Raw genomic sequence first — 26,010 nt, forward strand, 5'->3', positions numbered from 1 at the left:
TAAAATAATATAACTTCTTCATTGTTTATGTTTTATTTATAAAAACAAACAAATAAGCAGTATAACAAGAAGTCAGCAGCAGAGAAAGAGGTATGATAATATTATATACAGGATAATTGCTTTAAATTTCCGAATTGATTATAATATTACATACACTTGATAATGTTATTAATTGCCAGTTTCATTTTTTAAATTTGTCTTTTTACGTCTTATCTGTAGCATGCAGTCTTTATGATCACGTTTCAAAATTCCATTTAGTTTAGTTCCGCCCATTGTTTTCAAGTTTAAGAGACACATTTTCTTTTACTCAGGGAACATATGCCGCTTTTCATGGAGAACCTTCAAGTACGAAAGTGTCGCATTCAAAGTCCATCATAACCGCTGTATGAATTTTCATCATTTTCATATTTAATGTTGAATTCTGCTTAAGCTTGTGCTAGGAGGCGGGCTGGTACTTTGCACTAGACAGTCCATGAACAGGCTCCGACAAAACGAATGCCTCTTATAAAATGAACTCAAGAACTTTATTATATTACAGTCATTTGAAGTGACCTTTTGTGACCTTTTGCAATTATTACAAAATAAGCTTTTATAAGTATCAATGATGAAAAATAAATGATTGATATGTATGACACTTCTGAAAAAGGTATGTGATATGAAAATCATTGCTAATATTCTCGCGTAAAATATGAATGTCTAAACATTTAGAAATAACGTTAAGCGTAAAAGCGCCATATGTGAAAAACATGAACAACTTGAATTATTCAGAACCAATTTGGTCATCATTGTCCATCCATCTGTAAAAAATTGAGAAATCACAAAAATAATAATCTATCGAACTAGCTTACGGAAATGCATGTAGGTCTAATCAGATGTCTGTACTTGCCTAAAATAATAAAAGGAGGGTCACCTAAGGTTTTCCCTTACCAGTTAAGCTGGAAAGGCGCCATATGACATCTAAGTTAAAACGGCGTAAAACAAACAATAAATGAAACAATTAATTTATTGTACACGTATTTCTATGATGGACTATGCATCATAATATAATATTCATATTATGCAAGGAACGTTTAATAATACAGATTGGAAGAACATTTTAAATTGCAGTTTAAACCGGACCGAATGCTTTCATTAATATTAGTGAGTACGTTTCTCGCAGTAAATAAACGTATTATAAAATATTATCGCCAAATTATTATTTTTTTCCAGTTCTATAAGCAACAATAATACATACGTATGGAGAATTCAAATCGTTGCCACCAGCCATCCACGGGAATGAACGGCCACCATTTACCTTGAACTAAAAAGAAAACAATTGTTTTATTATCACCCGGGGAGGACGGTATCGAGGCAGTAAGACACTTCTTTATGTTCCCAATATTACTTTGCATACATTAATAGAAACTAAAATAATTTATGAATAAGCCATATTGATGTTTGGGTGCCTATGCCTAATGACAATAAATGGATATTATAAAGTTAAATGGGTTTTATTTTACTTTAACGATGTCACAGTACTTATTTCAAAGTTTCAAAGTTTGCCCTTGATAGTTAACAAATATATCAAGTTTGAAAAGATTACATAATACTTGGGTTTTGAAAAGCAAATATAAAAGAGGAAATAATCAAGCAAACAAAAAATAGAGCAATGTTATTTGCCCTTAGACATGCATTTCCAATTTGACATTGAACGAGAAATCCAAACAAATAATCCAATTTTAAAGTAAATATGTTTGATTGAGGACTGGGGAAAAGTATCACTACAAAAATGATAACTATGCCATTTAAGTTAAATGGGGTGCAAAAATGAGTAAAAATGAAAAAAAAATAATGTACTTGCCTTTAAATAATGTATTCAAATAAAGAATGTATTAAAGTGCTATTTTTGACAGGTTTTGAGCAATTATCCTTTGCAAGCTATCGAAATAATCTGGTCCAACAGAGTAATAAATTTTCAATTTTCGAGTACCCGCTCCTCTGTTGTCATATAAAGAACATGATTGTATACAATTTTGAAGTGAATTAATTGAAACAAACAAAAAAGTTACCAGAACAGGGCGAAAATCGTTGAAAAGATGGCAATGGAATGCAATTAATAAATTCAGGATATTCTGTCTTTTTAAAATGACGTCCTTTTATAATTACAATCAGGCCCACCAAGTTTGAATTGAACAGCTTTCACAGTTTCTGAGGTATGGACGTAATCGAAAAGGTTAACCAACGCCGAAAAGTGGGCAATGACATTATACCAAAATAATAGTTTATAGCTGAACATACGTACACTTGGTAATGAAGCAGAGCAGGCGGCCCCTCTGTTAAAATTCCAAATCAGGTTCTTTCGACCTAAGTAAGGTGGTGCTTCATATGTTCCTATTCAATACAGAAAAGACAACTTGATCATTCTCTTTCCTAAAATATAAACATTTCATTATATTGGCCTCAAAGGAGGAAATTACTACATACTTTGAATGGTTATCGAAAGATAAATTGAAGTAGTAGAAAGTAAACAGCGTTGTATTTTGCCTTCCATATAAACTATTATGAGAAGAAAAACTGTTAATAAGGTCATTGAGTACCATTAATGTCCAATGTTACTAAGTACTCAATATATTTTTTTTATTTAAAGTATGCTTGAGCTGTACATGCATATAAACCAATTTGTTCAAAGTGTTTACTGAATCATTTTTATTTGTTCATTTATTTACATAGAGTATAATTTAATCATATACATGAAGTCGTTAGTTTATAAAATAGCCGTAGTTAAAGTACGAATAATAAATATTCGTCTTAATGTCTCCCCTATAGTCCTGTCCCTTACATTTCGATTAATTCATTCTCTATTATTGATAAATCGATTACCAGTCAAAGAATTTGCAATTTTACCCCATATTAGAAAATATAAGCATAAGCATATAATGTTATTGTTCTGAATAGTTTGTAGATCTATCTTTATATGTGTACAAGAGATAGTACTGAAATAGATTGTCTTGTCTGGTTAAAGTAGTTCATAAAATGTATTCAAGACCAGCTTCACCAAAGGCATGACCGGCGACATTATTTTTGTTTTCAGAAATTTATTTCCGTTACATTTTACGTTAAATAGAACCTGTTAGGTTCATATGTGCATATGCATGTTACGTCTGTAATATTGATGTTGAAATAAAACAGACTACCGTTCAGATTAATTTTCGAAATAACTTTACTAAATGTACGGACAGAAGACAAAAATATATGTCACCCCATTTCTGTGTGGTGAGGTAGGGGATAAAAATAGAGAGTCAAGAAAACAATAGTCATGATAGAAATTTAAATGTTGACGTAAATATAAACTATTCAAATAATAAATGTTATTTTTTCATTTACCTGACTCGTGTGAGGCTTTTCCTCTGTTTGGCCACCTGCAAAAAATATACCAGAATTTTGTTATACATATTAAAAGAACCTGTAAGAAATTGTTCAATGCATTGAATTAATTGAATTAATGGTAAAATTCGAATATCATGGAAAGTGTACAAATTTACAACACACTTTTACATTGAATGGAAAATGCTTCAATATAAATTTTGTCAAGACTATGACATTTCAGGAAGAAATTGGAAAGTTTTAGACAAAGCTTTTTTTATCATGCGAATTACTAATCCTGGACAATAATGATTTATTAGTAATTGCAAGGGTGATAACACGTGTGACAGCATTTGGTTGACACTGACTGAGCATCACTACAAAGCCATATCAACATTAATTCATAGAATTTTAAAGAAGATTAAAGAATTCTTTTAAATACTCATTTAATTGAGATGATATAAAATCATTTTGACATATATTTGACTGAAATTTGTCAATGAGGAATCAACTTATTTTGAATATTTAGAATGGGATTTTGTTTCATTCAATTTACAATCAAAATTATGACCATAATTATGATCACAAAGATAAATATTTGTAGTCGTATCAACAGTAAGTTGAGGTTAATTAAAATGGTTTATGACAGTGAAAACGGAGAAAAGAATGCACCATTTCAAAAACATTAATATTAAAAATAAGAAATCATTTTGGGGCAGATAAATATTTCATTAATTCCTCTTTTCTTCCTGTTTGTTATGATGTTAAAATTTGCAAAATTACTGCGAAATGATGGTGAATAAACTGTATTTGTTTTTGGTATTAATTGCTAGCCTAACCCCCATGGATCCTCTTTGTACGTAATAACAGTACGGGCAAATGACAAGTATTTACGCATCCAATCACGCCCTTAAACTGTTGTTATTAGTTCGTGGTCATACAGGGTAAACTATTAACTTATATTTTAAGTATTTACCTTAACAACATATTCACCTAAAACAACGGAATCTTTAACCATTTTCATTAATTTATCATTCGTTTCAAAATTAGCTTTCGCATTATTCTTAATTTACAAATTTACACCGATTCAGTCTTTGAAAGATAATTTGTGTAAAAATGTATGCTATAGTACTATGATATATGTAAATGTAAAATTACTGACCCCTAATTCGGGCTATTATTGACTTCAGGTGATATTTCCAACAATATTGACCTGGCACTCTTGCATTTGACCCCATAGTCGATAAATTCCGTTAACGTTACGATCTAATTGAATGTATATAACCAGTTGTTAGAAGGACTTAAGTAGGAGCCCCTCTTAGCGCAGTCTGTAAAGGTTTATCACAAAATATATAGGCGTAAATTCGAGTCCTGATTCACCCACTTTTATTACATTTTATTGTTATTCTAAAACTGCTATTCTCTATAACACTGCCAATGACATCGACTAGTCGATTTAGCGATTTATTGTATAAAAGCGGTGTACTTTTTATGAAAAGATAACGTAACGAAATAAATTGTATAAAATACTACTTAAAAGGTATCCAGCAATCAGATATAGTGAAACGATTTCAAATTAATTTCTGCAAAAAAAATTTATAATCATAACGTGGTCTTGGGTAGGAATCGAACCAGATACCTTCAGATTGTAAGCCCGGCATCTATACCGATACACGGCGACTCACTGACGTGAAGCTATCAGATATATCGATATATTTGTTAGATATGAAGTTTAAGAAAGTTAATGAAGTGCGATGTCAACATTGTCAGATAAAATTTTTCTTTTTCTGGGTTGTTATAATTTTCACAGTTGACCAATACGATAGAAGCAACAGCTGAGGGACTTGCGGTTTGGACAAAATATCTTTTAAATGATATTGATTTTTGATTTTGCTTGATATAATAACCGGATTAAGGCCTCATAAATTGAAAATACTTGGCAAATATGATCAATTTTGGTTCAGAAGCACAAGAGAAAATGTTTTTATTTGAGAAAATGTTAATAGGCATACATCATTTGATAGAGGATAGATAAAGGGAGGTCACTCACTCCGATGTCTTAGTGTCAATTAACCAACAGCTATGAGTAAATAAAAATGCCAAGGTTCCTTCTTATAATTTACCATTGTTTTCGGTAGCGTCTGATCTGCAGCGCACACATTATCATCAATATTACTGCCACTACAAAAGCAACAACTCCCAAGACTGGTCCAACAATAATAAGATAGTCCTCTGAAATCAGAATTATGCATATTTATTATATATGTCAGACGATATTTATTTACAATAGTGCTACATTTGACGTAAAAGATGACATCACTTGTATTGGATTAGCATTATGTTCTATCAAAAGTCGAAAATGATATTTACATGTATATGCTCATTATTTCAAAAAATATGATTTTTTAATAATTTATCAAATTTGCGCAAGTGGACCCAAACATTGTCAAGGCGAAACTGAAACAAAACTATATTTTACGGTTAAAAAGTGTCTTATGACTAAGAAATTATTATGTTTATATAATTCATCTAATACTATAAATTAAAATAGTTAATGTATATGGGAAATATGTTATATGGTGTTACCTTTGACACTTTCGTCATACGTATTTCTGAAAATTAAAAAGAAATCATCAAACAGAAAGAATAAAATCGTAACTCTGGTAACTGACAAATCATATCCTCAAGTAGTGAAGAACAGAATCCCTAAAGAGTGTCCTACACGACACAATTGAAAATGTTGCAGGCTCGGTTTGATTAAGTCTGTTCATGAGCGGTACTAGAAGTGCAAGTTACATTGTACGCCTCTTCGCACTGGTTTAAGCAAAATTCATCATTTAACACAAAAACTGTGAAATTTTGAATTTAAAATACAGGAACAACACAAGTTGAAAAGGGCAAAAAAGAAGAAACAAAAGTACCACATAACATGTATACACAACAATAATGTCGTCCTGTACGACCTTGAAGTAACGAAAATACGAGGGTTGTTCAAAAAGTAATAGGACTGCAGTTCTGCTGTTCATATTTTTTAATTTACGTGCTTAATTTTACAAGATAATAATATCGGAACATTTCCTCTATATACAGTGAAAAAATCAATAAAATATGTATAAAAATAACGAGTCTGTGAAAATTTTAAATGACAAGGGGTTCGCGACCCGGCGCACGCTAACAACACAATAAATGACGTTTATGACGTCGTCAAATAAAAAGAAAATATCAAGCGTCATCCCTTCTGAAAGAATTCTCCCTAGTGTTCTAGGTATCTAAATCATGTAACTTTGACCAGACCTCATGTGAGGAGATGAAGCGAGAAAGAAAACGACCAAATTCTCGTTCCACTCTTCGAAAAAAAACTCCGAATAGCCAGCCACTCTCCGCTTTTTCTCGTATTCTTGAATCAATACAGATTAAACAGGCATGGACTTATGATGTTAATGAAAAAGCGCTTAATACAATTATTTTACACATATCATCGTACGTTCTTTAAACAATATGATTAGGTTAGTAAAATAAAAATAGTAATTAACTGAAAAGTATATTTTCCTACTAGGAACAGCGTATCATTTTTAAAAGAAAATCGGGGAAAAATATTAATAATTACCGTTAATAATTATTACATTAATGTATTGATAACACATAAATCTATTAAATGAAATAGAATTTTGTTTATAACAAATCGTTTGGGCAGAACTGAACAGGCAGTGCAGAAATCAAACATGCCGGAGAATTCGTCGACTGTTTACCGTAGATCATTTTGTAGCGCTTTTTCATTTGACGTCACTAACGTCCCGTCAATTTCCAGCTATCATTATCATCCTTTCCGGTTTGTGATCTCGTATGTGCAGTTTTTGAATTGCTTGCGCAAACTGAGAACGAGTATCCTGATAGCCGATTAATTGTTCTATGTTAATTTTATGTTTTCATATGTATCTGAAGGAGTATCGCCAATTTGTTGGCAAAGTTTAACGATCGCACACATTTTAAGTTTTTTCACGAACGTCAAATTTCTAAATTTAACGTTATGACCACTGCAGTTCAAAACTTGATAATTCAGCCATCTCACGTCTAAATGACGTCAAATTTGGGCATGATGTCACTTAAATATAATTAATTGTGTTGGTGGAATAAATAGGGAAAAAAAGATAATAAATTATGAATAAAATAAAAGTTCAACTAAGCTTCAGTAACTTTTTATGTGCTGCGCCGGGTGCGTGTTGCCATGGTTATTCAATAACACAGGGAAAACGCGTTAAGCACAATCATTCAATAATTTTATTCTTAAATTGAAAAAAAAACATTTTTCGATCGTTGTACATATAAAAATATAATTAATTGAATTAAATATAAAAGTGCAAGACGCTTAGTCCTATTACTTTTTGAACAACCCTCGTACAACATCATAGATTAAATATACGGGGTGACTTTTTACAGCAGCCATACAGCACAAATAATACGGGTGTGACAATAAAATAAGCCATTGTACAAAAACGAGAATTGACATAAAGGTATAAATTGCATTTTCACATAAAAGTATTTTTATTTTTACCGGCAAATTGGCTTGTTGCCAACAACTTGACAACGACTATTCTTATCACACTGTCCTGCAAGAAGTTCCCGTAGGTAACATGGGTCTGCATGTTTTGGTAATACTGAAAAGTAATATATAGCCTTAGTATAAATAGTTTGTTATTTCTCTGTACAATGTATGTTGTATATATCATATTTAATACAACTGTTGCTCAAGTCTTTAACTTCAAGTTAAGGCAAACCGAAAGATGTCATTTTATACCTCGTACAAGTGAATCTAAATTTAAACGTTTAAAATATGAAAAGCAAAATAGTTAAGGAAGGCAACTAACGCAACCCCCACATGGCCCAGCAAACACAAGTGATCCTTCTCATACATTAGAATTAATACCGGGTTGTAACGCTTTTGAGAACATAGAAAGGTCAAATCAGTTGTGGAAATATAAGTGCTTAAGATTTGCTGTTGCAAATGCCAAAGGCACAAAACAGATAAATACAGTAATATAAGATATTGTTCACTTTTTACCTAGGTTGGTTAGATAACAAAAGAAATAATTAGTTTATTCGTGTAAGAAATAAAGAAAAAAAAACCAAAAATGTTTAGACATGACTTTAAATACTTAGAATAAAATACATATAAGTACATTGTTTTGGCAATATTTCATTTCTGCCTGTATATTTTTGAAATCGGTATAGACCAGAAAGTACAGGAACACAATGCGGTAGTCACAAGCTACATGATAAGAAAAGAATAATTATTATAGAAAGTGCAATTTTTGACATGGTCGGGTTTAATACGTTAAGAGCGTCTAATTAGAACCATATTGTAGAAAAAACATGTTTTGAAATAAACACTGACATGATTTATATGCACATTTAAACAAAAATCAATCAGTCTTATTTTCAAAAGTTAAAAGATTAAATAAATTTATGGGAAATACTCGGTTTGACTGAAACACGATTTCCGTCAATATCAAGGCTCCCTTCCTCATCTAGATCCAAAATTGCCTGAACAACAGTATCAGCTACCAAAGTCTGATTTTCCTTATCATCAATAATGACTGTGTAATCTACAATGATACTTCCGGCTCTGTAAAAACAAATGAATTGATATATGTGTACAGCAAAAAGGAAATAACTGTATTTTTATTTGTGATGAATCAATAAAAAGATATAACGTCCTGGATGTTTTTTTTTACATTTTTAAAGGTTTTTTTTTCAATTTTTGTCATGGTTCCAATGGGAATGCTTAAACTTCAGTGTTCCGTATTTTATTGTTATTTATCATACATTTATATATGATTTGATGAAAGGCATACTAGTATTCTACAATAAGCATTAGGATCAACAAGACAAGTAGCTGTATATTATTAGATTTAGTGATGCGTGTGTGCAAGAGTTCTGTTTTAATCTGCATTTTACGATCTTATATATATTTGATTGTAACATAATAAAATAAATAAGATACTCGTCATAGAAGTCCAATATAGGTTATACCCTCTGAAATATCGCATTTAAAACATTTTAGTGACAAATTCACTTTACTGAAATAGATCAAGTTATACCAAAATCTTTACCAGAATGAAACTAAGTAATCCCTTACTTGATTGCATTGTTGTTTCATTTTTATGGTCCATCTAGATAATTTATATCAACACATAAAGTGTACAAAGAGCCTCCCCTTTTCCCGACATTTATATCATACAAACTGGAAAGTTTGGAAAAAGTGTATATTCATTATTCCCATCATTAGTACATTTGATTAATCCATATTTATGTACTTGTTATCTTGTATAAATAAAACAGGAGCATATATAACAAACCTTATACTGTTGACATAAACGTAAACAGAAGCTTTTGTTGCCGTTCTGAAGTATCCCTCCAACTAGAAAAAAAAAAACACCCCAAAAAGGAATTACCAAAACGTTTCGCATAGAAATGAGAAAGCGATTATTGTCTCATTATGTATTATAAGGGAAAGCAAGTTTGATTTTATTCAAAAAGTATGATTTTACAAAATAGAAATAATGCAATTCATATTATTGTATTCAAAATGTGCAAAAATAGACACACATATAGTTTATTTTTGTTATTATATCTTCAACTCTTTAACTGGTGCAATGACCTTATTCAAGAAAATGAAATTTAGGGATACTTTTTTTCTCTATTTTGCAGTAAAACACTAGAACACTTAATTAATGAAAGTAGTTTGATGCACCAATTCATTTTAACGCTTATGTAATGTGTACGTAAGTGACTACAACATGTATTTTAACCATCATTGTAAACATTTAGTTAGTGTTTTAATATAATTACTGTTTTCCTTATTTCTGTATACAAAGAGTAGTTTCTTAAAGCGATTTCACTTTCTATAGAGAGGCGAATAGTTGAAGATACCGCTTGTTCACTCACATCTGTAAAAGACAAGATAAATTCAATACAATCTATGCTGATAATACGACTTTTAATTGCTGAATGGTAGATATTAGGTTATTCTAACATGTATGTTTTTATAACAAGAACATAATTTGAAATCCTTAGATATAGTTTGGTCGAGACCCGTTGGAGCGTTTTTAAGTGTACTTTTACTGATCTGATTTACCCAATATTTTTATCATGAAACGACGACTAGTTTTCAATTCCTACTGAGACCTACGTAGTCCCGTTGTCATACTTTCATTTATAAACTTTAAAATATGTTTACATGTTTCAAATGCTACGGTGCTACATTCGCACGAAGTAGGGAATTTAAATTTCAACTTCGTTACTTGGTAACATTTTTTGTTTTTATTTAGTGGTCATATACTTGTTAAAGATTAAATGACAAAATATTAAAAATTCTTATGCATCTAATGATAATAATATTACATTTATGTTTTAAAGTTTTAAGTTTGCCAACAAAATTTCATACATCCGTTTCATCAGTAACATGCATGAACTTATTCTTCATCATCTAAATATATAATAAATTAAAATAAATCATAATTACGACATTTAGATATGGACACAAAAGACGCAAGCTAAACTCGAATTTGATTTAAAAAGAAAGTTAGTGTTTCTACCTTTACATGTTAAACCGTCCTCATTCAAAAGTCGTTTATCTTCACAAACACATTTGTATGTTCCATCGAAGTTGATACACTTCTCTTCACACTTGCCATTTTGATCTGCACATTCGTTTATATCAAAACATGAAACCATGTCAAAGTCAAGATTGTACCCGTCTTGACACATACATTTGAATGATCCGTCAAGATTTTCACATTTGTGTTTACAGCCACCATTTTTATCAAGACATTCATTAATGTCGATGCATACCTTTTTGTTTGCATGTACTTTATATCCGTCGGTGCATGAACAACTGAACGACCCATTTACATTGATGCATACCTGACCGCAACCACCATTATCAGCAAGACATTCGTTTATGTCGACACATGTCTTTTTGTCATCATGTAAACTATACCCGGCGTTACAGGAACAGATAATTGAGCCATCATTGTTGGTGCATATATGCCCACAACCACCGTTGTTATCAAGACATTCGTTATTGTCGATACATGTTTGCCTGTCAGTATGTAAATCATACCCATTATTACAGGAACACATGAACGAACCTTCCGTGTTGCTACATGTGTGAAGACAACCACCGTTATTGTTGAGACATTCGTTTATATCGGTACAGGTCCTATCTTTTTCATGTAAATTATATCCTTCCTTACAAGTGCAGGTGAATTGTCCAATTGTGTTGTTACACATGTGGTTGCAACCACCGTTGTCATTAAGACATTCATTAATATCGATACATGTCCTGTTATTTTCATGCAAATTATAACCGTCCTCACAAAAACAAATAAACGAGCCATCCTTGTTGCTGCAGGCGTGATCACAACCACCATTGTTACTTAGGCATTCATTAATATCGATGCATATTCTGTTATTTTCATCTAAACTGTACCCGTTATTACAAGAACAGCTAAACGAGCCATCCAAGTTGCTACATATGTGATCACAGCCACCGTTGCCGTCAATACATTCGTTTATATCGACACATGTTCTGTTATCTTTATGAATACTAAATCCTTCGTTACAAAAGCAGGTAAACGAGCCGTCCGTGTTCCTGCAGTTGTGATCACAACCCCCATTGTCAACAACGCACTCATCAATGTCGATACATGTTTCCTCACTTCCTTGCAAATCAAAACCGTCATTACAGGCACAGGTGAAAGAGCCATCTGTATTGGTGCAAATATGTGCGCAACCACCGTTGTTATCAAGACATTCGTTATTGTCGATACATGTTCGCCTGTCAGTATGTAAATCATACCCGTCGATACAGGAACAAATGAATGAACCTTCTGTGTTGCTACATGTGTGAAAACAGCCACCATTATTGTTGAGACATTCGTTCATATCGGTACAGGTCCTATCATTTTCATGTAAATTATATCCTTCCTTACAGCGTACAGGTGAAATGTCCATTTGTGTTGTTACATATGTGATCGCAGCCACCGTTGTCATTAAGACATTCATTTAATATCGATACATGTCCTGTTATTTTCATGCAAATTATACCCGCCCTTACAAAAACAAATAAACGAGCCATCCTTGTTGCTGCAGGCGTGATCACAACCACCATTGTTACTTAGGCATTCATTAATATCGATGCATTTTCTGTTATTTTCATCTAAACTGTACCCGTTAATACAGGAACAGCTTAAAACGAGCCATCCAAGTTGCCTAATATGTGATCACAGCCACCGTTGCCGTCAATACATTCGTTTATATCGACACATGTTTCTGTTATCTTTATGAATACTAAATCCTTCGTTTACAAAAGCAGGTAAACGAGCCGTCCGTGTTCCTGCAGTTGTGATCACAACCCCCATTTGTCAACAACTGATTCATCAATGCGAAAATTTTTCCCATTTCCTTGAAAAACCCCAAAACCTCTTTTACGGGCACGGGTAAAAAAGGCCACTTTTTGGGAAAAAGGCAGAAAAACCCCCTTTTAACCCCCCCGGAAAAATTGCCCGAAAAAAAAGGTTTCGGCCCGGGAAAGCAGTAAATTTCATCCCGTTTGAAAATAAACAATAAAATAACCCCCGGTTCCTAAAATTTTAAAACACCACCATTTTTTTAGACACTTAAATAAAAACCGGGTACAGGTCCACCCCTTTAAAAGGGTAAAAAAAACCCTCCTTCGGGGCATAAAACCAAATTGGTTTTACAAATTGGGGTTTGGCAAAACCCCCGTTTCTTTTAAAAAGACACCAAAAAATTTTGGATAACCCCCTTTCCCCTGAATTTTCATATATAAACCCTGACCCCTTTCCTCAAAAAAACCCCAAATAAACGAGCCGCCTTTTTGCCTCGGGGGGTTCAAAAACCCCCCTTTTTAACTTGGCTTCCCCCTTTAAATTTTCCGGTCATTTTTGGTTTTTTTTAATCTTAAACCGGGTACCCGGGTTTGTTTAAAGGAAAATTTCAAAAGTAAAGAGGACCCAAAAGTTTTTTAATAGGGGGGTTGATTAAGCCCAACCTTTTTTCCTTTAAATACCCAATTTTCCCCAATTTTTTTTAATTCAAACATTGATTTTTATTTTTTAAAAAGAAACTTTAAATTTTCGTTACAAAAACCAAAAAAGTAATCCCCGGCCCCTTTTAACCGGAGTTTTTGTCAAACCCCAATTTTTAAAATTTCATTCGTAAAATACCCAAATTTCCCTTTTTTGGTCCCTTTAAAAAATTTTTCCTTTTTTTTAAACCCAAATCCGTCCGTTACGGGAAAACAGGTGAAAGAGCCTTCAATGTTGGTGCAAATCTGTTCGCAAACCACCGTTGTTATCAAGACATTCGTTATTGTCGATACATGTTCGCCTGTCAGTATGTAAATCAAACCCTTCGTTACAGGAACAAATAAATGAACCTTCCGTGTTGCTACATGTGTGAAAACAACCACCGTTATTGTTGAGACATTCGTTCATATCGGTACAAGTCCAATCATTTTCATGTAAATTATATCCGTCTTTACAGGTGCAGGTGAAATGTCCATTTGTGTTGTTACATATGTGATCGCAGCCACCGTTGTTATCCAGGCATTCATTAATATCGATACATGTCCTATTATTTTCTTGTAAACTATATCCGTCCTCACACGAACAAATAAACGAACCGTCCTTGTTGCTGCAGGCATGATCGCAACCACCATTGTTACTTAGACATTCATTAATATCGATGCATGTCTTCTTATTTCCGTCAAAAAACTTTTACCCGTCGTTACAGGAACACCTTTAAACGAAAACCAAATTTTGTTTAACTTATGTGATCACAGCCAACCTTTGCCCCGCCCAAAAACTTTCTTTAATATCGTTTAACGGGTTTCCCTTTATTTTCATGTACCCCTAAATCCTTGTTAAAAAAACGGGTTTAAACAAAGCCGCCCCGTATTGTTTACAGTTGTGATTCAAAACCCCCATTGTCAACAATGCTTTTCGTCAATATCAAACATATTCCCTCATTTCCTTGAATTTAAATCGTCGTTACAGGGAACAAAAATGAACCCTCCGTTTTTGCTACAATTTTGCCCGGGAAACCCATCGGTGTTAAACAAGAAAATTTCATCAATGTCGACCCCTTTCTTTTTGTTTCCTTTTAAAATCGTACCCAGTGTTTACAAGAACATTAAATGAACCCCATCCGTGTTGATGAAATGTGTAATTTACAAAACCAACCATTGTCTTTTTTAGGCATTCATCTATATCAACACATGTTTTCTTATCGTCTACTAAAGTATACCCGTCATTACAGGAACAGGTGAATGAACCAAGTGTGTTGTTGCAGATCTGATTGCAACCAAAATGTCTCTGTTCCGCACTACATTCATTAATATCTTTAAAAGTAGTAAAATAATAAAATATTACCAATTGTTGTGTAAACGATATAGTCTGATAATAATAATTAGTTTATCATCATGTTACTTATGTTTAAACATTTATAATAATAATTTGTTAAAGATGATAAAATAAATATATGTTTTTATTAATGAATTAGATGAAAATATCAGAACATACTTGTTATAAGCTGTTTAATTGTTGACATATGACTTTTAAAACACCCACAATTATCAATAATTGTTTATAAATACTTGAAACCCGATAAAAAAAATGATGTTCAAAAATTAAGATTGATAAGAGATGATTGATTTACCTGAACATGTTATTCCATCTTCATCAAGGGAGTATCCTTCAAAGCAGGAGCAAATGTATGACCCTATCGGTTATTACACAAGTTGTACAAATTTTTTTCACCCAAAGTTTAATTCATTTCATTGTTGAAAAAATTGTAAAAGAAAACACAGGGAAATTTTTGGTTTTGATTCCTAAAACCAAAATAAAAAGTTTTTAAAAAATAAAACGGAATCAAATTTAAAAAAAAAAAAATTTTTTTTAGGAAATTGGGTTTTTGGTAAAAACTTTCATTGTTAAAAATACTTCACAAAAATTTTATTGTGTTTTTTACACGAAATATTATTGTGTGTTCACCCAATTTTTTGTAGTTATAACCCTTGCCCCTTACGGTAGCCCCAGTGATTATATAGAGGGAAAAAACGATTTTTCAAAAATAACGTTTTAATTGTTGGTCATGACATTTACCATTCTTTTATATTTTCAAGATTTGTGATTTATAGACATGACGCAACATGTATTTACCTTGTAGTACAACATTTATATACGCATCTGAAGAGGTGATATTAGCTACAACATTCCCAGCAATACAATTGTACTTGTCATAAGAATCAATTTCGGTAACGTTTAAAATGGTCAGAATATTGGAACTTTCCCCTGGGATAATCATTTCATTCCTCAGCCAAATAAAATCAGGTTCCGGATCGCCTGTAGCATTGCAAAATAATGTAACATCGCTGCCGTACAAGACAGTCTGGTTGTGAAGCTGTTTTACAAGCTTTGGGGCTTCTGAACAAAATAAATTCATACTGACCAGCCCGTTAATGTTAAAAATAACGTACTCAAAAGTGGATGCTGTATCAATTATAGAGGAAGATTCGTTCTGAAACGTTTCAACCAGTAGACTTTCAAGATCAGAATTACCGTGAAAGGGGTTTTAAATGTTTGGAAGTTCTCTTATTTATTTAAAAAACCCATTAAATTTTGGAAAAAGCGTAAAATTACAGTCCTGGAAATTTTTCGCATTTTTGGGTTCATTGAAAAAAATCCCTTTTCATTTTTTTATCGACGGGGAAAACCCCGGCATTTTGGGGTTAACAATTTTTTTTAACAGATTTTTATTTCATCATCCACCGCTTTTTTTCTTTGGGAAAAACTTTGGCCCCCGACTTTTTCCCAAAAAGCAGTGGAAAAATTCAGCAGCCCGCCATTTTTTTTTATTTTATTGCTTTGGGCAAAGTTATAATCCCGGTTTTATATTATAATCCCAGCACATATCGGGTACTTATCCCCACGCTGTCACTTTTTTTATATTTTTTAAAATTTACATTTATATTTAAAAAAATTCCCTTTTAGCCCGCTGCATTAAGCTTTTCATTTTACACTTTTTGCAATTTCTTCGATGTTTTTTTAAAAATTTTTTTTTTTTATTCTAAAACCCTTTTTTAACCCAAAATTTTTTTTAAAAAATAATTTTAATTTTTTAATATTTTACTATCTTTTAAATTTTAAAACAAGCAATTAAATTATTTACTTTCGAATAAAAAATTTACAACTTTTGCTTTTAAAATTTAAATTAAAAGACTTTTTATAAAAACCCAAAACATCAAAATTTTTTAAAACCAATTCTTAAGTTAAAAGAGACCCCCAAAAAATTCTTCTGCCCAAAAAATTTTCTCAAATTTTTGCAAATTTAAAATTTTTTGTCCCAAAAAACAACCAATTTGCCATAAATTAAAACTGCATCTTTTAGCCTCTTAAAATGATTACAAAATTTTTGCAAGTTTTGTTTTCAAAAATAAACTGCAGCTCGGGAATTATTTCCCACAAGTTATATTTGCAAAGGGAGGCAAATTTTGGGTCTTGGGAAAAACTTATTATAAACTTTTTGGAAATTTGGGGAGCCCTGGGGTTAAAAGGTTTTCTTTACAACCCCAAAAATTTCTTTTAAAAACCAAAATTCACATTTTAATTCCAGGTTTTTGCAAATTTTTCCTCATTGCCTTTATTTTACACAAATTATTAATTTTCTCGCTTTTTTGCTTTTTTCCAATTTTTAATTTCTTTTATTTCAGAGGGCCCCTTTTTTCATTTTCCCAAAATTTTTTTGGGTTTTTTCAAGATTTTCAATGCAAATTTTTCAAAAGGAAACATTTTTTAAACCCCCATCAGTTTTTTGTTTTCTTGCTAACCAATTTTTTGGGCTTTTGGGGAAAAAACCCTTTTTTGGGGGATGGAGCCTTTTTCAACCCTTTAGTTAAACCTTTTTTAGCCATCCCAAAAATTTTTTCCGGAAAATTTCCTTTAAAAAGGGCCCTTAAATAACTTTCTTTTGAAAAGGGGAAAACCCTGTTCTTGTTTGTTACCTTGAGGGTAAATTTTTGTAATAGTAGGGAGTTTGTACCAATTGATTGGGTTTTGTAAATTTTTTTACCGTTTCCTTTGGTTTTTCAAAAACGTTTACGAAGAAAAAATGTCAGGTTCATTCCCATTTTTCCCCCCCAATTCCCTTTAAAAAAACATTTTGAAAAAAATTTTCCCAAATGTTTCCCCTAAATGGAAAAATAGACCCTTTTTTTTCGAAATAAAAAGATCCCCCAGTTTTTTAAGCCCCAGCATTTTTAAGGGCCGGGGCCAAATTTAAAAAGGGGAAAAGTCCGGAAGGGGAAATTTGGGCAAAAAGGGAGCCAAAACCCGCCCCTTTCTTCCTATCTCAGAAATTTTTAATTTTTTTTTTTTTGAAACCCCCCCAAAAACCCGTACAGCATTTCCCCCACCCAGTAGTTTAAAAGGGGGTTTAAAATCGGGCTAACACCTTAAAAAAAACCCCCGGGAAAATACAATTTAAAGGCGAATCCCCCGAACTTTTAAACCCCCAAAAAGTCCGCCGGGAAGGGGAAACTTCAAAAAACCCAAAGCCCGGAAAAATTTTCCAACAAAAACAAAGTTCCCCGTTAAAATTTTTCCCCCCTTAAAAATTTTCCCCAAATTTTCCTTTTATCCTTTGACGTCCCCATCAACAATTTTTAAAAATAAAAATTCTTTCCCCTTGTTTATTTAAAAAACCCCAAAACCAAAAACATAATTTCCTTCCTAATATGTTCTTAAAATTTTTGGAAGGAAATGTCTTTGATCAAAAATCTTTGTGGTCTTTTCCCGTAAAAAAAAACAAAAACCCAAATTTAAAAAAGTTAAAAAGTTTATTTTTTCTTTAAACATTTGGGGAAAAAAATTTTTTTTTTTAACCCTTTTTTTTCCCTTTGTTTTTAAAAAGGGAATTTCCCCAAATAAATTTTAAAAAATCCTTTTTGGAAGTTTTTCTTGGGTTTTTTTAAAAATTGGGCCCAAGGGGCCCAAGTAATTATTTTGCCCCATTCCCCCCCAAATTTTTTATTCCTTCTAATTGGGATTTCCCTTTGGAAATCTGTGTTTTCCCAATTTTAAAACCCCAAAGTTCAGAATTTTCGGAAGGGAAAACACCGAAAGTTTCTAAAAAGGTTTTTTCCCTTAAAAAAGGGGTTTAATTCCAACCCCCTTACTGGGGAGAAAAAATCCTTCTGGGTTTTTTAAAACCCTCACCCACACCATTGCGACTTGAACCTTGAAATAGGGTTATAATTTTATACACACTATTTTTTAATTAAAGCATACTTTAAACAGACAATTTTATTTTAAAAGGGGAATTTAACAAAAATTTTTTTACTTATTTTTACATATGCACTTATCAGTTTATATTTGTTTAATCATTTACATCTGAATAATAAAATGAATAAAACTAAAAATAATAGACAAGACATTATGTGAAACTAAATATATCATCTTCATTCATTTAAACATTTTTGCTGATTTACCTCCGATAGAAATATACGCATTTGCAGTAGATGTAAGCAACGGAAGGGTCACAGAACGTTCCTTGCCAAATAAATCAAATCGGAGAACAGGTGACAAAGATAGTTGGATATCGATAAATCCTGTCCACTCTTCTACAAACATTGATGTTAATATCTACAAATCAAAACAGACATTACGATAAATAAATAACAACAACAATAACACTTAAACACAAACAACAGCAAACAACAAACAACAACAAAAAACACCAAAATAAATCTGATTCCCGTTGATGTTAATTTCTAAACCAATTCAAGCAAGCCCACTGCAATTGGGAACTTTTTATTACGTTTGACGAAAACGTCAAAATAATTTACCTCGTATTGACTTTTTATAATATCATTATATTATTCTGGTGTGTCAACATATTATTTTGGTGTGTCCACAACTCTGAAAAATTTTTAGCACGGTCACATTTGTTTCCATGTATTTATGAAGATATTCCTGTGGGGATAAGAACCGCATCTGTGATGAATAACATTGCCCTTTTTGAAAAGTGGCTTTACGGCGGCTGAGCACATGAACTGTGCGCTTTTGGGCGACTTCCAAATATGATTGACCAATCGTGTCAGTATTAGCAAAGTTTGTACCAAAATTAATTACCTATTATTAAACCCAATTATTATTATTAATTATTTACTCAAATTTTTAATATGAAACTCCCCTTACCGCCCCAAATTTTTAATTTTTAACCCCAAAGTTAAAAGGATATCAGGGGAAAATTTTTGACAAAAAAAAATTAAAAAATTTGTTTATGTACCCGGGACCCCGCTAAAATGACCCTTTTGTAAAAAATCCCAGGCCCTGTATTTCTATATATTTGTGGTTTGAAGCGCAAATTTTTTCTATTTTATGGGGTTTTAAGGAAATTTTGGGCGCCGACCCCAAAAACACTGAAAATAAATGTTTTAAATTTGTAGTGTGGGGCTTGACCAAAAACCCCGGAAAATTACAAAACCAAGGGTTTGGTTTTTGCTTTTAAAATACCTTTTGATCCCTTTTATTTTACTGTTCTTTTTAAAAATTTAAAATTTTTGTGAAATCTTAACGCTCCCTTTTGGCAAAGGGGGGTCAGGCAAGTTAAAAAACCTTTTTTTTTTCTTAAAAAAACAGGAAAAGTTTTGTCCTGGTTTATTCCCTTTGTTTTATTTCATTTTGAGGGCATTTACCCAAAAAAATGAATGAAAAACATTTAAATTTTTAAAAAAACGAATATCCATTTTAATTTCGGGCTTTTCAAAAAATAAAATTTTATGGGTTTTTAAAAATTTTGCAAACTGGGTTTTTTGGCAGTTTTTTCGCAATTTTTTGACACAAAACGCTACAAAAAGTTTATATTTTGCTATATTTATATTTTTGCTTTGGATTCAATATTTGAATATTACATAAAACTACGTTTTCTACATATTATTTTATGATGAAATATTATTGAATATATTGATACATAGTTTGATGTCCTAAATTCAAAATATTCATTTTACTCAATAACTGAAGTTACTCATTTATTTGGGGCGTCCGTGGTTGGGTGGTTAAGGTCGTTGACTTGAAACAAATAGCCCGTCACCGCCGACAAGGACTTTCGATTATCTAGCTCGTGTCTGAACTAATTCACGGAAGGGTACCTGAGGTCTTCCCCAAGTAAAGTCGGAGTATCGCCATATGATCTAATAAGTGTGGGTGTGACGAAAACCAAACCAAAGAAAATAACCTCGTTTATATCTACAAGTTATATATCTTTGTTGAATCGATGTAATGTTTGTTTGACATAAACACATCTGTACATAATGTGTTTTTGTAACCATGATACGATTTTTTAAATAAATGTACTTTTCAATGAGTGGGATAGCACTCACGCATTTAAAATTATTAAAATAACTTAACATGTTAAAAAGTGAAATAACAGAGTAACATGGTCACAAAATTAAAATCTAGATAAAATAAAAAACTGAAAAGAACACTCACTGTTTGAACGCTTGGTACACCAAAATAGATATCAGCGTTTCCTTCAACTGTAAAATGTGTGTCATTTTTGCTCATACCACCACCTATCCAGACATCCACATTTGGTTGTAATCTTCATGATAAAAACAGTATAACAGTTTAAACATCGAAAGCATTAGAAATAAGAGCAAGTCGAAAACAAAATACGAGATATATATTCACAATCATCTCGATAAAAGGCTTACACAGAGATAATGCATATAAATGAATTGTTGCAAGCAAAAAATCAGCAAACAACATGTTTTTGATATGTCCTTGACAATATAATCTGTATAAGATTAAAAAGTGTTCGTAAATGTACCAAGAAGGTAACAACAAAATGTTTAAAATGAAAAAATATAAACTACACACAACCATTAGATTCCTGACCTCAAAGATACGGATATCACTCTACCACCTTACATATTGCATGCTGGTAAATATTTGTGAAAAAAAAGAATAATAAACAATAACAGAATGACAAATATAAGATCCGTACATAATTTTGAGCGTACTTCAGGACGGCCAATGCAATTACTTTATGCCCGAAAGAGACAAAAACAGCAGTAACTCGCATGAGATTTTATATCGACTACCTATTAAGGTAGTTAGAATATCTTAATGTCGTGTCAATAATGTCGTGTTGAACGATCTATAGGGATCGGAAACATCCCTGACTGAATGTACGGGCGACCTTTTACAGCCTCCACACGACACAAACAACGCTGATGTGGCGACAAAATAGAGTGAAATAAAAATTCCCCTAAGAAAGGCCAATTAGACAAAATTGAAAATGTTGCAGACTCGGTTTAATTGAGCCTGTTCATACACGGTACTAGAAAATGCAAGTAACCGTCTGCGCCCCTTCAAGCAGAATTCAACATTTAGGCATATCGCCCCCAATTAAAAAAATGCGTGTGCCCTAAACGAAAAAACACTGGGCGGAACGAAATAAAATGGAATTTTGAAAGAGGATCTGAGGTTATGAAGTTTGCATATCACTGATATAACGTCAAAAGACAAATTTAAAAAGCAGGCCACATATCCTTAGAGTTGTTCAATAGTCTTCAAGTCAGGAATAATGAAACTACCCTAGAAGAAAGATGCTGAATGGAAGGAAATAAATGCTACAAGCACAACAATAATGTAGTGCTGAACGATCTTTAAGGCTTGGAAATGTAACATCCCCGATTGAATGTACGTAGCGACTGTTTACAACCTCCATACGGCACAAACAACGCTGATGTGGCGATAAAAAAGAGTGAAACCTATTTAAAACCTCTTTATACTTTTTACATTATTTCGTCTTAAAATCATTCTCAACTTTAATTAAAAAAATGCGACTTCTCTTATAATAAAAATAAATGCATGGTGACAACCGTACGGGGTAAACATTCTGTCTCCATTCCAGAGTTGTCCAGATAATGTGTGGTAATTTGCATTTATTCCTTTCGAAAGTGAAATTCCGATTCCTCTCGGACGAATGTGCAAGTTTTGTCTATTCTTTAGCGCTTGGAACATGCTGATGTCTAATAACATATCTCGGGAACCATCTGGTATCATCAAAAACACTGTCCCGCCATTATGTTGGCAAAGGTCGACAATCAAGCAAAATCGTCTCGAACTTAATGGTTTTGGTATGTCTATTACATCCCCGAATATATTGAGCTTAAATCCTGTACTAAACTTAAATACCGTGTATAAATGATTTGAGATAACTGGTGCACCGTCACACCACGAAACATCATCCATGTCTTTCCCATAAACAAGAGTACTTTTTGTATCTTGAATAGACAAAATCTCAGTTCTTGATTTTTCAAATCTTAGCCAGGAAGGAATGGCAGGAAATAGCGAGAACAATAAAGTTTTCATAAAGGAGTCCATACTTATGAAATCGAAAATATCACTTTCAACAAGTTCAAACGCTGCACAAACATCGTCTGTTTTTCCACTTTCCATTATTGCTCCTTCAGTCAATTCGTATAGCGACCCATAATTTAACGTAAACTCGTCATTTCGTACAATCACCTCAAGTCCCTTTAGTGATATTGGCACAGAGAAATTGTTTACGTTAGCAAAAACAACACCGTATGTAAACATCACGTCTTGATCAACATGTAGTTTATACCAGTGCGATGTAGAGCTTAAATAGATTGTAATGTCATTTCCATCTACGCATTGGGCAAGCGTTACAGTGAAACACGCTTTCGGCAGGAGCTGTCGAGGAATTTCGAGTCGTTCAAACACAGTCTGGGTTTCTTCTTCCCCTAAAGTAAATGATCAAACGCTAGCTAGTTACAAGGTTCACGTATATAACCAGCATCGAATATCCCATTAGTCTTAATTAGTTCCTTTAAAGATGTAAGTGATTTCAAATTTACAAAATTTCCAATTTTCCCTTACTTTGTTAACAACAATTTAAGTTTCACATTTTCCAGCTTATCTAAAAAGGTCATCATCACAATATTTGTAACACTAGACGATAGAATACGTAGTTCTTATATACACGTTTTTAAAGTTTTTCATTGTGTTCTTAATAAATTTTGTCTACTAGTGATTATTGCTAAAATTTTAACAGTCCAACTCAAGCTGCATAATTATAAAGCAAGTCATATTCTTAATCTTGAACAACGCTTATGATCCATCTGCTTACCTCCAAAACACGAGAAACCATCCTCGCTTAGCTCTCGATTCCCTGAACAACTGCAGTAAAACGAACCTTCTGAGTTTGTACATACATCTTGACAACCCCCATTTGCGAATTCGCACTCATTTATATCTAAAAGTTAACCAAAATAGATTAAAATCGACTGTACTTCATAGGATCTGTATCAAAATTTTAATAAGCAAGGCTTGTGCTGCCGATCTTAGTAAACACATTTAAAAATATATTAGCAATTTCCAAACTGACAACCTTTCTGATAAGTATATTCAATGAGTTGTAAATTGAAACACAAAATGTATATTTACTGTTATTAATGTAATTTACACGTATAGCAATTAAATAGTATAAAATTCGTTGAAATTCTATGTTTATTACAACCATCATAATGATGTTTTAGACATTATATTCGGTTTTGTCAATTTCAAAGCAATGCAGTGTTCATTCGACATCTTTCGAAACACCCATCGTATATAAATCTTGCATTTACTGTCAGACTTTGCGACACCCTTCGTCTCACTGACATATCAACAATTATCAATTTTGATAAATTCGATACGCCTGTTTCCACTGCTTTAACTGTACAACGCCACATGTAACTCAGCAATTTGATCGGATAAAACATTGTATCTTCAGGTATATATCATAGAAATGTCATTTTGATAAACGTCTAATTTAGCTAGATATGTTAAAAGCCAGTCTTGACAAGATGACATCAATCGTTGGAGCCTGCAACATTTTAACCGTTGACGTGTTGAGCTATATAATTATCAGATTCTTAGTTTGACTATTGAAAACTCTTAACCGATAAATTGAGATAGTAAATGAACAAAGAAATGTTATTTTGGTGACAAAACGTTCTTGTGACCATAGTCAAACGGAGTTTTAATGGTCAATTAGTTTGAATTTTTTTCAAATATATAAATGTGAAGTTACAAAAGGACTAAATCAATATGCCGATGACTGACGAAAAATTCGAACATTATAAAAATAGACTTGCAAAGGACTTAGAAAGGGTTTGAACATTGCGTCGTCTCTAGAGCGGATATGTGCTTCATAAATTTCAGAATATTTTCAATGATTAAAAGATCAGTAAATGTTTACGCTGTTAGATCTGAGGAATGTAGAGTCGGTTGGCCAATCAGTCAGTCACTATAGAACACTGACAAACTGAATTTTAATAGGAATGTGCTCACCTGTTTCGCAGTGTTTGCCGCGGAAACCTGTTTCACACGTACACGTGTATTTGATCAACCCATCAACACATGTACCTTTGTTCATGCATACAACACCTTCACAGTCATCAACGTCTGTAATTTAATTGAAAATTTGCTCTTTTTTCAATTGACAACATTTGTTTCAGAAACTTTCAGAACATACTTACAGTTCTTCCCGTTTTGAATCATTATATACGATTACTTTTACATTAAATGTCCATATGAAGTTGATTATTATAAACAGCTACGCCTTTTTCTTTTTCGTTTTTGTTTCCTCTATCGGATTATTTCTGTGTTGCATTTAAGTTCAGTTACATTTTAGCGTATTCGCATATCGAATTCATACTTCCAGATAAATGAAGCTATCTCGCCACAATCATGAACACTTTGGAGCTAAAATTTATTACTGTTTCAGTTAGTTCTAGAAAAGTAAAAGTTGGAAAAGATACCGATCATTTAATTATCTGGTAAAAAATGGAAATTCTGATTGGAATTTTATCAACACATCTTTTGCATCTTACTCATGTGTTACGTAATTTATTATATGAAAATCATTTCAAACTGTATGTGACCCGTGTTAAACAAACATATTTTGTTGGCTATAACACAAATGTAAAGCAAGAACATGTAGTGAGATCAAGTGAAGTGTGTATCTCTGTTTTTTAAAATCGCATATTATTTTATTCATGAATACTAACCTATACAAGAAATACCATCTGTGTCTAGGCTGAAACCACTATTACAAATACACTTAAAGGACCCAACTGTGTTGTTACAAATTTGAGAGCAAAATGCACTTGATTCCATGCATTCATCTATATCTATATGAATAAAAATAGTTGTTTTCTTCATTTCATAAGATATACCTACAACATAACACACTAACGCATGCATGCACAAACACACACGTCTGATAAACAGTTTATATTTTCATTGGTATGAATGCATTCATCATTTACTGGTAAATATAAATTATAAACAAGAAACAAAATTGCATGGACTAATAATATGTAATAAGCACATACTTAAGTTAACAAGTTTATCATGTTTAAGCTATTCGTAACAAAGTAATAACATCATAAACTTAGATGTATATAGTAAGTTATAAAGATTTATGACTGTTTCGCTGGTCCTATATAAACGATTGCTATATAGCCCGAGCCCGATCCGCTAGCCTAACAATATATTTCAAACCACC

General features: G+C 32.3%; 1 protein-coding gene across 1 annotated transcript in view; it reads right to left on the minus strand.

Annotated features, from left to right (window-relative positions):
- Positions 1-26,010, minus strand: part of LOC132749267 (fibrillin-2-like) — a 34,395-nt gene continuing 8,385 nt past the window's right edge. Inside the window, exons 9-27 of the mRNA XM_060738989.1 lie at positions 25,511-25,633; positions 24,792-24,905; positions 23,587-23,712; positions 22,318-23,200; positions 20,916-21,027; positions 18,914-19,067; positions 15,588-15,851; positions 15,085-15,147; positions 10,938-12,410; positions 10,192-10,289; positions 9,699-9,760; positions 8,817-8,965; positions 7,895-7,997; positions 5,929-5,954; positions 5,466-5,574; positions 3,364-3,398; positions 2,282-2,370; positions 1,235-1,300; positions 1-797 (exon numbers count right to left, since the gene is read on the minus strand). Of these exons, the coding sequence (XP_060594972.1) occupies positions 783-797; positions 1,235-1,300; positions 2,282-2,370; positions 3,364-3,398; positions 5,466-5,574; positions 5,929-5,954; positions 7,895-7,997; positions 8,817-8,965; positions 9,699-9,760; positions 10,192-10,289; positions 10,938-12,410; positions 15,085-15,147; positions 15,588-15,851; positions 18,914-19,067; positions 20,916-21,027; positions 22,318-23,200; positions 23,587-23,712; positions 24,792-24,905; positions 25,511-25,633 (4,064 nt within the window). The 3' untranslated portion in view covers positions 1-782. The remainder of the gene's footprint in view (positions 798-1,234; positions 1,301-2,281; positions 2,371-3,363; positions 3,399-5,465; positions 5,575-5,928; positions 5,955-7,894; positions 7,998-8,816; positions 8,966-9,698; positions 9,761-10,191; positions 10,290-10,937; positions 12,411-15,084; positions 15,148-15,587; positions 15,852-18,913; positions 19,068-20,915; positions 21,028-22,317; positions 23,201-23,586; positions 23,713-24,791; positions 24,906-25,510; positions 25,634-26,010) is intronic.

This window comes from Ruditapes philippinarum, unplaced genomic scaffold (genome assembly GCF_026571515.1).
Source record: "Ruditapes philippinarum isolate M1 unplaced genomic scaffold, ASM2657151v2 ctg4697_1_1_1_1, whole genome shotgun sequence".
In the NCBI taxonomy this organism is placed as follows: domain Eukaryota; kingdom Metazoa; phylum Mollusca; class Bivalvia; order Venerida; family Veneridae; genus Ruditapes; species Ruditapes philippinarum.